We start from the raw sequence: 13,127 nt of genomic DNA on the forward strand, positions 1-13,127 counted from the left end.
CCATCGTCTTTAACACGGCTTTTCTGTTTTAGTTTATAATTATCAGTCACAGATAACTAAGACAGATCTACAAACACATTTTAAAGAGCCTTCTTCTGATATCTACTGTTTAAACGGTGTACTGATAAAGGGGAAAAATACCGGGTTTCCTAATTTTCTTACCTGCTTGCATTTTATAATATAGTAAAAAAATCCGGCTAAGTGGCAATATTATCTGCATTCCTTGGTGCAGCTTCTTTGCTGCCATTCTCGTCTTTTTCCTCAAGCCATCAACCCTTCGCTTCACCACACCCTCCCCCCGCCCTCCGTGAGACACCTTATTCCCACCCTTTCCTGCTTCTACAGGGAGATTAAAACATTCACCCTGGGAGCTCTACACTCAGATCTATCTGCTCGTAGCTGCTGCTCGCTGCGCGCCACAGCAGGGAATCCGCCCCCAGCACCAGTATGGGTAAGCGAACAACAGGGATCCCGTAGTAAACTCCTGACTTAAACTGGCAACAAGCATTTGCAATGCAATCAGGTCTGGCATTTGTGAAAGTTGGACTCATGGGCGTTGTAAATGACTTTTTTGTTTTGTTGCAGTGGGGTGTTCATGTTTGCATAGCGCTGTTGCCATTCGTATGGCTTTGCAGCGCTGGAGAACCAGAACATGGTAAATGGGTTACGAGGGAAGGGAGGTGGAAAATAAGTGACACAAATGGATAGAGGAATTAAAAAAAATCATGACGGAGTTGCTGTAAAGGTTCTGGGATAATGCATGCACGGAGAGAGCGTGATACCAGAACATGATATGCGCGTGAGAGACAGAGAGGGCAAAATAGGTTTTAGAGACACCAGGCCCGGTTCTAGCGGGTGGGCCGGGTGGGCCAGGCCCACCCAAACATGAGCCTGGCCCACCCAAACAGGAGCCTTGGCCCTCGCAGTGAGGGCTTGAAGGCAGGCGCGCAGAGCACACGTTGTGTGTGTGTCAGCCCGGGCCGAGACAGCTCCCGGGCGCACACAAAGAGACAGACAGTTTTCGAGCTCATCGCAGCCACACCAGAGTACTTCACAGGTCTTTAAAAGACCATTTACATGTTAACGAGGCTTTGTTTATTTTTTTCACCCCTTCATCTCCACCAGGAGCATGGCGAACGGGACAAATCCTCTCTTTGGCACCAGTAACCTTTACCGACTGTCCTGCTGCGTGGATATTTCTTTTTCTATGCAGCGCAGGAGAAAAGAAGTTTGTTTATTTTGATTCACCTTTTACTAATGATTTACCGGGAAAATGAAAGTGGAGCCCGGTGGTGCCTGATATGGGGCTGGGGCCCAAGGTCAGCTGTGAGATAAGGTGCACTGGAGAGGAGTAGTGGATAATCAAGCCTGTAAGGGGGTGCGTTGCAGAGTCTAGGGTCAGGCGAGGTAGTAATGAAGAGGGATTCTCACTGAAGGCTCGCAGAAAGGGAGCCTGAGAAGTGTCACTTGCCTGGTACTCCCACCTCAGAAACCTCCTCTTCCCATCAAAGGGACATTACATGGAAAAAAACACTTTTTGAGAGTGATAACATTGAGAAAGAGATCTGGAAAAGAGTGCGTTTTACTGGGCCTTGTAGGACTAAGAAGAGATAAAGGAGGGCCCTGAAGCAGGCCTGCCCAGACATGTATGCGACAAATCGAGCCTACAGTGGCCCACCCAAATAAAAATTCCTGGAGCCGGGCCTGGAGAGAACTGTGCGTGAGTGACAGGGAGAAAAGGATGGTTAGAGAAGAATGGGGCAGGGGAGAAGGAATATGAGAGGGAGTGGGGAGCTTGGTTGCGAGGAAGAGATTGGAGAAGAATGGACGAAAGAGAGAGCAGGGGGAATGTCATTGGAAAGAACCCTGTTGGGTAAGAGGACACACTTTTTTCTGTTAAAACATTAGAATAAGGCCAAAAATGTTTACATCTAACTTGTACTGATTTTAGTGACTCGTGTCGGCGTAACCCAAGGTACATGACTTTCCTGCTGCGACGCACCAAATATTTGACATTATTAAAATGCACTTCAATAAACACCTCAAAACAGGTTTTCCAGTTGTCAGCTATGTGTGTAGGAATAGTGGCGGCTCCTCCACTAAGGCGGAGGAGTGCCGCCCCACTGCACAACCAGCAGTGTAGGGAAACGAAAACGATATTAACTAATGTTATTATCGTTTTCCTTTTCCTTCCTGCTCGGGTGCTTGCTGACCAGTGCAGGGGATGAGCGTAAACCACACTCTAAAGTGTGCAGGACGGTTTGATCGGCCCCTTGGGCTGGTTAAACCTTTATGCGCACTTCCCATCTGCCCCACCAGGCTGGTGAGGAACATGCAAAGCCTCCAAGCCCCTGTCTGAACGCCGAACCACAGTGCTCATACCAGTCACAACGCTGCTTAAGGCCGAGTTGGGATTGGACATGGGCGTCTGGGAGGCTGGGAGCTTCCTGTTGACACGGAGGACAGAGACGGAGCAGAGGCGGCAGCACCCGGCGGCATTCAGGTAAGTGAGCGTAGTTTTGTTATTCACCTCTCTGCCCTACCACCCGTGCTTAGTAGCCGCCACTACTGTGTAGGAAACATTGGTCACTAAAAGAGAAGGCTATTCTAAAACAAAAAATTGGTTTCAAATAGTGCAGCACAATTTCACAGCGCTAGAAATAGCACGAGGAGTGCCCAACCCAAATGGTACTCATTTCAGCCACTTAGAAAGATGGAAGGCAGAGTCAGTCACATCTTTAGTTAAAGCCATCATATGCACCGTGCAACCAAATTATGCAGGTAGCCATTAAACTAATCTGCCATCTTGGAGCAGTTAAGAAAGGTCTACTAATGCAGTCATCCCAAAACCACATCTGAGCAAGGGAGGCGTAGGCGTTTACATTAATTAACCACGTTTCTCGCGATCTTTCAAAAATGTAATGTAGGCCATTTTCTGAAGCTGCAATGGTAACTTAGCTTTACAGTGCACTCAAATGAATTGGGATGGATGTATATGTCATTTTTTTTTCTAACATGTGTTTATTCATTTTAGAGGCAAAATCAACATACACATACAATATGCAAGTTTCAACTAACAACAAATATACTGGATGTATATGTCATATTAGAAACGTGTAAATGTAGCGTTCCCTGATAGGGTCCGTCCCCCGAGGCACTGCCAAGACCCCCAATTCCCGGGGTTGGTTATATTCCAGTGTTGCACAAAAATGAAAATGAAACACCAAAAGTTGTTCAGTAAGTAGATGATGTTTTAATCGTGATCTGCTATAGATATTCGCTTCAAATCATTGCTTAGTTTCAGCAATGTTATGTAAATCCATGACATTATCGGATACAACCCTCTGTCCTTTTTCTCCACCCCAATGCATTTCGGGCATCAAGCCCTTCGGCAGGGGATTGTTCTAAAGGGTTACAAGTAAAGAGGAAAAGTCCAACAAGTGGGGATATTTCTCGATAGGCAACACCCTTTGCAAGACCTGGAGGACTAATGGATAATATGTGGCAAACAGAATCTTGCTGAAGGACCCCTTGCCTATCAGAAGCACAGACCTACAGGCAAAATACATTCCCCCTAAAACCAATCTGCATCTGTGCTTAGAAGCTTGGACTACAACTCAGAGACTGAGAGCAGTGGGGCCGCAATTCTTGTATTTCCAGAGCAATTGGGACTACCAAGAAGCAATTCAGTTTACAGGGCCCATTATATAAAAAAAACAACTTATTGTCCACTTTGATGTGTTTTGAACGTAAAAACAAACCAACGGGTGTGCCAATGCCTGTATTCCAGATGGTGGGAACAAGAGTGTGATCCTTAAACCATTTGTGTAGAAAAGCCACTGTACTTCCCACTTGGGAAACTTGAACCCGATACAGAACTTGGTTGCTTTATCCGATGACTCATGTGAACATGTTTCGACACGGAGTGAAAGGGTAATCAAAGGAGAAGCTTCATCAGCAGAATCTATTCACGTTTTTATTAGCATTAGGATCCACTAAAAAATGAGGTGGAGATTGAATTGCAAATGAATTATGAAATTGTAAACAACTGGCAGTCACAACCCTGTGTGGATCAAAATGTAAATGGATCTATTTGCTGTTGAGCTTAGATGCTCCTCGTCTAGATTTCACGCTGTGCAGAACGGCTTTTATCATCCTACCCATTAAATACTAGCTAAACAGGTCTCACATCTAATCAAAACTAACATTTCTAAAGTGGGCATTAAAGTGACCTCAATTGCACTCATGTTTTTATACAAGTCCTTAGGTCATATATTTGCCTGGTTGAAGAATATGAACGGGTTACATGGCCTCCTTTAGCATGCATTTGAATACAAAATTAGATTGTTCTCGTTACATCGCCCTACATTTCATTGCAGAAGAAAATGAGCTAATTTATTTTCCTGGATTAAAGTTTGTATTTAAACCGCGTTAGATGACAGAACGAAATCACTCAATCTAAGGGACCCTGTAATAGTTGATAGGCAGTATACTCTGATTGCATCTTATGTTGCCAAACTGCAAGGGCGGATTACTTTGATTGCTTCAGCCTGCATTCGATTAGAGTTTATTCTGACTAAATAACCCTACATTAGATCACAGTATATTACTTCCCCTAACCTTCTTTACACTTCACTGGATTGCAAAAAGAGTATACTCTTGCAGCCCATCAAGTTTATTTTCATTACGGGTGGATGGAAGTTGCAGAATTTGCTATAGTGTAATAGCGCAGAATTAGGCGAGGAGTGTAACTCAGCACTTACTGCTTTTTTCTTAGCATAAAATGCAGCCTTGTATCCAAAATGGATCCAAGGATGCATTTTGAACTTAGATTATAGGGCTAAATGCAATAGACCACTAACAGCAGCACCCACTCGTGTTGTTTTTGTGCTCTGATGGTAGGCATTTTCGTGCAAATTACTACTAGATAGATAGATATAGATACTGAACTTTATTCGATATGTAACAACAATATCAAAAAAGTACATACATGTAAAATCGGTAATACAACAAGAATAGCACATAGTTAATAACATGATTAAAATCACGGAAATTAAAAAAATAAAATAGATACAGTCAGGCAACAAAGTGAGAGGCTGGTTAAAATTGCATTGATAATCTCAGCCTCAACGTCAATTTCAAGTATGATGACATGGCTGCCAGGGCTAGGGGGGTATCTAAGGTTTTCAATTTAAGGTATGCCAATTTATATGAACGTATACCCCAGGATTTCAGCAATGGTTTTAAAAAAGTGGTCCTTGGCAGTTGATAAAATCTGCAAAAAAGAATACAATGGATATTGGATTGGGGCGAAAGGCCATCACAAGGGCATTTTTGAAGGTCAGTGAGCCAACAGTTTGGGTTAGGGAAAGTTAGGAGTCTAAAAAACGTGTTGGTACGAAAACGGGTCAGAAGCATACGGGTGAATGGAGATGGTTCTAATAATAGATATTGCTGAATGCCAGTGACGGTGATCGAATTTTGATATTCAACAATAGTAGACTTCTGTATATCCAGGAGCCAGCGTTTATGATACAAATGATTTAAAACGAGTCGCTTTAGCTCAGCTCTGGATATATGAGTTAGGGTAGATGGTTCCTCAAAGAATTCCGGATGCCCGATGTCGTTGGACAGCCTTTTAACATAATTTAACCATTTGATGTTTCTGACCTCTGTCAGTTTTAGGCAGTCCATAATGATTTCCCTATTGAAAGGGGTTTCCTCATTAATCCAGACTTTGTGCCATAGGATTAGGGGAGAGGAGTGAATGGTATCTACAATATGAGTAAGGCCCAGTTCACTGTGCACCATATGAGTGGAGGTACCAGGCGGGACAGCCAAGAGGTAGCGTAGAAAAGCGTTCTCAAGGCGCTGAATTTGTTCGGCCGGTTCGATCCCCCAGATCCCAGAGCCATAAGTGGCGGTTGAGACACACTTCGCGCGATAGATCTGGAGTAAAGGATGTATTGGGCGACCGCCTAGTTTTTTTGAAAAATTTGTAAGTGCGCCTATTGCTTTGGACATTGCTAAGCCTCTGGCTTGAGCCGCGGCTCTCCAGGAACCCCTCTTATTGAATGTGATGCCCAGGTAAGCAAAACTGTCGACGTTGGTTAGTTTATTACCATTCAAGAAAATGGTGCATGGCTTTTTTCCAATCCCTTGACCGCAGGACATAGTGTAGGTTTTGGAGGTGTTGACTTTTAAGCCTCTCGTCGACATGAATTCAGTGAATTCAGTGACCGCCCTCTGAAGCCCCATGGGGGTCTGGGACATAATTGCCGCATCGTCGGCGTAAAGCAAGATAGGGATCGGTTTACCATTAATTGTGGGGTAATCATGGAAAATTCTAGAGAGGTGGTGACTGACAGAGTTGATATAAAGCGTAAAAAGTAAAGGAGCTAAGATGCAACCCTGTCTAACACCTCGTCTAATGACAAATCTATCTGAGCATTCTCCATTGATTCCATACCTCACGCGAGCCGAGGCGTCCCTATACAACTCTTTGATGAATAAAATTATAGTTGGATCTAAGCCAATCTCAGTAAGGGAATCCCATAACTGTCCATGGTCAACACAATCGAATGCTGAACTGAGGTCAACAAAAGTTATAAAAAGATTTCTTTTTTTCGCCTGGGTATATTTGGCTATTATAAGGGATAAGTTTAAGCTCTGTTCGATGGTTCCTTTGCCATGTCTAAAACCGTATTGTGTGTCCGAAATAATATCTTGGGTACTAAGCCAGTCGTGTAATCTGTTTAAAATAATTCGCCCGGCTACCTTCATGAGGGAGTCTAGGAGTGAAATGGGGCGATAATTGGCGGGGTTATCCCTCCCGCCTTTTTTAAAAATCGGGACGACAATAGCCTCTGGCCAGGTGGAAATAAAACCAGTGATGTTCATAGAATTCAGTGCGTTAGTGAGCAGAGGGGCCCATAAATCAAGGTGTGACTTGAAAACGTCTATAGGGACACAGTCTGGGCCTGGGGCTTTCCCAGAGGGGCTATCTTTCAACGCCGTAAGAACCTCAGCGTGGTCAAAAATAATATTTAAAGGGAACGAAGTGGGAAAAGTAGAGTCAGGGGAGGAATTGGAAACAGAATCAGTCTCAAAAGGTAAGTATTCCAGATTGGTGGGATTATATAAGGAACTAAAGTGAGTGACCCAGGTTTCAGGAGTGATGGCTAAATCCAAGGTCGAGGGCTGAGAGGATCCAAAGAAGGGGGCATTGACTGCCCTCCAGAAGGCAGTATTGTCTCTCTTTTCGGAGGCCTCCACCAAGGCTGCCCAAGCCATCAGCTTCAGCTGCTTTTTCCTTGCCTGGCGCTTAGTGCGGTAAATGTGTCTGGCATGCTGGATCTCTTGGCGGTTTCTAGGGTTGGATTTCAGAGCTGCTTTCAACAGACGTAGAGCTTTGGAGCAGTCCCTATCAAACCATCCGTGGGGGGAGGGAACAGGTTTCTTCGGGGAACGCGCCAGGAGAGATTTAATTTCTATCAGAATTGCGGAAAAGGAACTAGATATTAACTGTGGGTTTTCCGCCGGTGTCAGACAAATTTGAAAATGGTCATAGGTGTTGGTGACCAGCCTTTTAAGAAAAATAGGGGGGACTACTTTGTCCCATTTAAGGGAGAGACCCGTGGTGGTGCCCAACTGCAAGGGAGGAGAGTAACTAGTGTTCTGCCTGGCTGTGCCATTGGTATTCAAGGTTAACTTTAAAGTGACCTCGATAGGATAGTGATCACTGATAGGAATATCAAGGGTCTCCCAATTAGTAACCAGGCCAGAGTACCTTGAAGAAATAAATGTGTAGTCGATCGTGGTGTGACAACCTCTCCCAATGTAAGTAGGTTTGAAGGATTTGGGGGGGGAACATAAGTCATTAACAAAGGATAAATTAAAATGACATAATAATCCATTTAGCAGATCCCCCAATATAGTGTGGCAAAAGTGATTGGGGGAATCATCCATTTCGGTCATCCGGCCACAGGCACCACTGAGATTCTGAAGACAAAGCGAACAATTGAAATCACCTACCAAGATGATTAAAGTATCGGAATTAATTTGGGACTCTTTATTTAATAGGTCGCATTTTAAACCGTTAAGCACCGTGGCCAGGTGGGCATTAGGAATATTATTATAGAAATTGACCAGGACGGCGTTATGAATAGAACCGCCGGTCAGACTGATTAACTGATAATAGGGGGACCCTGTGGTAAAGGTTGGTGTTAATCTGGTTTCAACAGAAATATAGGTCGTAAGCCCTCCCTTATATCTGCCATGAGGGCTGGGAGAAGCTGGGGTGTGAAAGGTCTGATAACCTAGGAGGTGAAGCTCAGTAGGGGTCCAGGTTTCCTGGAGGCAGATAATGCTGTATCGGGATACGATTTGAGTCCAGGCAGGGTTGGACAGCTTGTCGAGGAGACCTGCCACGTTCCAAGACAGCAGGCCATCACCCTGGGTGGGCTCGATCGTGCAGGGGATACCGGATGACAAATCTGTTGCGACCGTAGCAGTTTCTGGGGAATGCAGGGAATTAGTCGGAAGAGAAAAGTCGCTATGAGCCAAATAGGAAGGAGGGGGATTAGTGATGGGGACTGTCGACGGGGACGGTGACTCTAAAAGTGGTAAGTAAGGAACAGTGGCAGAAAATGAATTCCGCCCCGGAGAAATGCCAGAGGGAGAATAAGTCGTGGTGTTGAGATTATCTAATACTAAGGGGGGTGACGGATTGCTCGTGACGGATCTATTGTCATACATGGGACCAGGGTGGGGAAGTCAATCCTGATCGTTCAGTCCCGAGAGGGGAGCGTATCTGTTAAAGGTGGAAATAGTGCGGTGGGATGTCGCAGGAATAGCCCTTAGTAGAGAAAAAGCAGATATGGGATTTAACAGAAGGGAACGAGGGTAAAAGTAGCTTAGATCGACCGTTAGAATTCCAGAGCCCCTACCTGGGGAATACCAGTCCACTATATAAGGTGCCGCTCTACGGTCACGAAAGTTAATAATAATAACATCTCCCTGTTTGTCCTTAGGTCTGGGGCCCAGCCATTTCAATCTCCTAACATGTAGGATTTCGCCGTTGATTTCAGGGGGGAGCGGTCTGTTCTGTGTCAACCAGTATACTACTTTATTCTTGAGTTCCTGGTGGCTCTCCGTTTTGCCCTGCGCGAGAGCTGGGACACCAATAAGAGAGACTACATAGGGTGCCGCTTCTGGGGGCAAGTCGATATATGAGCTTTTATCTAACTTGTGGACTGGGGACGACGGCCTATTGAGGGTAATGCACTGGGGTGCTACGGAAATCTGATTGTGGTCTTCTCTGGATGCTCCTTTGAGAGTGGATTGAGTCACTGGGATAGGAAGGGGAGCTTGGGGATTCTGTATGTAAGTTGGTGCGTTGGGCTGGGATGTCATTTGGGTGAGGGGGGGAGAATGTGTGGCCAAGGGGTTTTTACTTAAGTGAGAGTTCAATGCAATGTTTGAGTCTAAGAGAGAAGCATGCGTTACTTCTAAGGATGCTAGCTGTGATTCAATATTCTTGACTCTCTCTGTTAAAGGTAAGAGTAAAGATCTTACCAAATGCTCTATGTCGGAAAGTAGGTTGGAATAGGGAGAAATAGGTGGCTGCGTTGAAGAAGTTGGAGGCCTAATGCGTATAGGCGACCGTATAGGTTGGGGCTTGGTTTTGACCGCGTCCGAGTGGCCATCCTTTCTCCTTTTTTTGATTGATACTGTCCGAGTAGGTTTTGATGTTACCTTCAAGCCGCTAGGCCTATTGTTTGCCTGTTTTTGCTTAGTAGTCTTTGCAATGGAATTGTGCGATGGATCCGCAAGGGAGGTGTCTGCCGAGCGGTAGGGATTGGGAGAGTGGGTTTCAGACTCAAATGAAATAGGCACTATATCTATAGGGTCACATTGTGGCGCCGGGGATCCCGAGTCAGGGGTTAAGTCAGAAAATGAGGCCTTAGGTGGCGGTGAAATGACCTGTAGAATAGGGCCCAAAGAAGAGCGCTTCTGAAGAGCAGGATCGAGAGACAATCGGCGTTCCGTGATAGCAATCTCTTTTTCCAGCACGGAAGCTGCCCTGGTGATAAAGTGGTCAAGTGTCCCCCTAACGGAACCCCCGACCAAAGAAGGCCTTGGTTTAGACGTGTGGGTGGCCATATTAATTTGCTTGGGATAATCACAGCACAGATGTGGATGACAACAAATACAGTCATGCAAAGGTAAGGGTAAGACACGTGGATTCAAGGAAGGTCCGTGGTAGACGGCCCTAATTTAACCGGAAAGAGACAAAACACAAGTCAATCACCTGAAACAGGGGACGTTGGCGAAGTTGGGTTGGGAGATGACAGGGGGGTGGCCCAGCCCAGCCTCGATCGGCCTTGGACGGCCGTAGACGGCCCGCCCTTTGCCCGGGGGCATAAACACATAATTTTCTGTAGTTCCACGCGAAAAGATAAATGCAAAATTACCAGAATTGAATTTGATTACCTAATAATAATCAACAGGTCAGTTAAATCACTGGCCAGACTATCTATTGTACCTCTACTCAGTGGTCATTCCCCTCTGAGTAAGTATCTGTTTCTCCATTCAAGAGATCATTACCATGTGTGTCACAAGCAATTAGACCAGTATCATTTTCTCTTTGGCCAATATAGAGCTCCCAATATTCCTTGTCCTGGTGCGACCCCCTATATCCCTCTGAGGGTTGAAACGTTGTCGACATGGATAACAAAAAGCCTTTTAAAATTTCTCCATGGTCTTAAAAATTGTTGTTCATTAAAACACAGAGTCTCTCCACCTAATGGTCACCATTTCTTGATACTTTTGGGTGTGGTTTCTATATTTACTGGGACACACTGTACTAATGTACTAACTGTACTAATTTGTGTTTGAGATCCTGTACCAATAAGAAACATTGCTATCATACATAAAGTCTATTTCTACAATAGATTGTCCAGCTAGTGATGTAATTGCACTGTTTAGCTTTGATTGCAGGCAGCCATTTTGGCTGATCATTGTCACAATATCTGATCCAATGAGAACCAATGTACATGTAAGATTATTGATAGCCCAGGTTACCATGGGTATAGCGACGGCTCTTATTCTGCAATAGCTTAAACCAGAGCCAGCCAAGTTTTCCTTTCCTAGAACTGTGTCTAAATGTGTTGTCTCCGTCGCATTAATCACCACCCCCTTCAACTGTGGAGCCAGCGCCACCTCCTTTCATCAGTGGTTTACCGTGCTATTTATTGGAGCTACCCAATAAATCGGAAGGTTCGGCTCGTCTCAATTTGTTCTGCAGGCCTAAATGTTTGGTCTTTGGGGATCACCTCTCTGGGTGGCCTGAGTTGTGACACTGGCTGTTATTTGCACTTTACCACTAGCTACAAGTAAATGTAAAACTCCCTCACGAATATCCCAAACGCCAGGCCCAGTTTCGAGAGACTCTTGTTGTAAATGTTTATTCTTGAACGTACTTACATGGTTCTAGCCCTTCCTTTGTGTCCTTTCCTGTTTAGTCTTCTAGAACCATAGAATGCTCCTTGTATGTTCTCTATTGTATTTTGTGGTCTTCTTGCTTGTGCTACTACTGTAGAAATCACTCATGCTGTCTGACTCATGAACAGCCTTTTTGCTAGTGTCAAGGCATGGTCTGTCTCGGGCAGCTACCTTTTTCCATCTCTCTAACATTCTGCATCAGCTGTTCATGCTGGATGGAATCACTCTGGTCCAAGGATTGGGGTTTTTCATCCTCGGGTGGTGCAGTGGCATGTAAAAGCAACCTTTAAAGGCAAAATGCAAAGGGTTAAAAACTACAGCCAAACATATCTTATGCCTGAACAATCGCGCTATATCTCCCTCCCATGAAGTAATTGACTTCACATCTGGCTTCATGTGAAAATGAAGTCTCTAATTCCAAAAAAGCATGTTTTCTACAGAATGCACAGTCCAGCCGTCCACAAACTGACCACCACAGGACCTCTTTTACCATCTCTAATCCCCTAGCTCTGCCTCAACATCTCCGTCTAGATGTACCAAAGAAAGCTGAAAGCAGCGTGAACACCCAGTAAAATATTAAATACATAAACAACCAATGAGCTCTAATGTATCGGTGGTTGCAAAATAAATTTGAGATATTTTTGTCTTTAACAGAACAGTTTACATTGAAAACTACGTTACTTTCGCATTACGATTTTCCAGATGTTGCTCGAAATTACTGAAATATCGAAAGTTACCAGTTGCATTCCTGAAATCGGGGTAAGAAGGGTTTTTTTTGAGCAAGACAGCTTTTTGGAAATAGTTGACTCTTCCAGCGCGCCAAATACAACCGTCCTGCTCGTATTTTCGTTAAGGCTGCAGTTTAAAACAAAGAGCTTTACTTTAGCAAAACTATGGTGGGTAGTCGGAACCACTGGCTTGTAGCTAGTCACTTATAAAGTATTCATATTAAACATATTATTAAAAACATACATACTGCTCTGGGCTAATGATAAACACATATAAGTGCACTTCCTCCAACATGTGTCGTGTGAGTGCCCTGGTTGAGAAAAGAAATATAACATTTCCATCCACTCTCACCAGCGTTGCCACCCTTTTTAGGGGAAACAAAAACTGACATTTCTCCAATTTTACGATTCTGGAGGAGCTAAGAACTGGTACATGATGGTGACCATTTTGCCCTGTAATTGCTGATTTTACTGTATAATCTAACAAGCATTTGCAATGCAATAGGTCTCGCATTAGTAAAAGTTAGAATTTTTGGCGTAGCAAAAATTAATGCAACATTACTAGCTCGAATTTTGTTAATGGAGACCTATAGAGTGTAGTGCGGTACAGTGAGGTGGTGTAGTATAGAGTAGAGGAAATTATTATAGAGCGTAGTGGAGTGGAGTAGTTTAGCGTGGAGTTGAGTTGAGTTAAGTGGAGGAAAGTTTATAGAGTGGGATTGTGTGTGCTTGTATTATGATAAAATATAGTAATATTATGTAGGAATGAACGTATGAGAAATATAGGTTGGTGGTACTACATTTGCTGTATCAATTTATTTATAATGTGTTTTGTTGTGCAAGGTGACTTTACTTGTAACTGCTTGTTTAGGTGCCTGTTTAGGCTTCAAGCAG

General features: G+C 44.2%; 1 protein-coding gene across 1 annotated transcript in view; it reads left to right on the forward strand.

Moving 5' to 3' along the window:
- Positions 1-315: 315 nt before the first annotated feature.
- Positions 316-13,127, forward strand: part of LOC146772631 (methanethiol oxidase-like) — a 105,610-nt gene continuing 92,798 nt past the window's right edge. Inside the window, exon 1 of the mRNA XM_085638447.1 lies at positions 316-451. Coding sequence (XP_085494573.1) covers positions 448-451 — 4 coding nt within the window. The 5' untranslated portion in view covers positions 316-447. The remainder of the gene's footprint in view (positions 452-13,127) is intronic.

The sequence above is a fragment of the Triturus cristatus genome, chromosome 12 (genome assembly GCF_964204655.1).
Source record: "Triturus cristatus chromosome 12, aTriCri1.1, whole genome shotgun sequence".
NCBI lineage: Eukaryota > Metazoa > Chordata > Amphibia > Caudata > Salamandridae > Triturus > Triturus cristatus.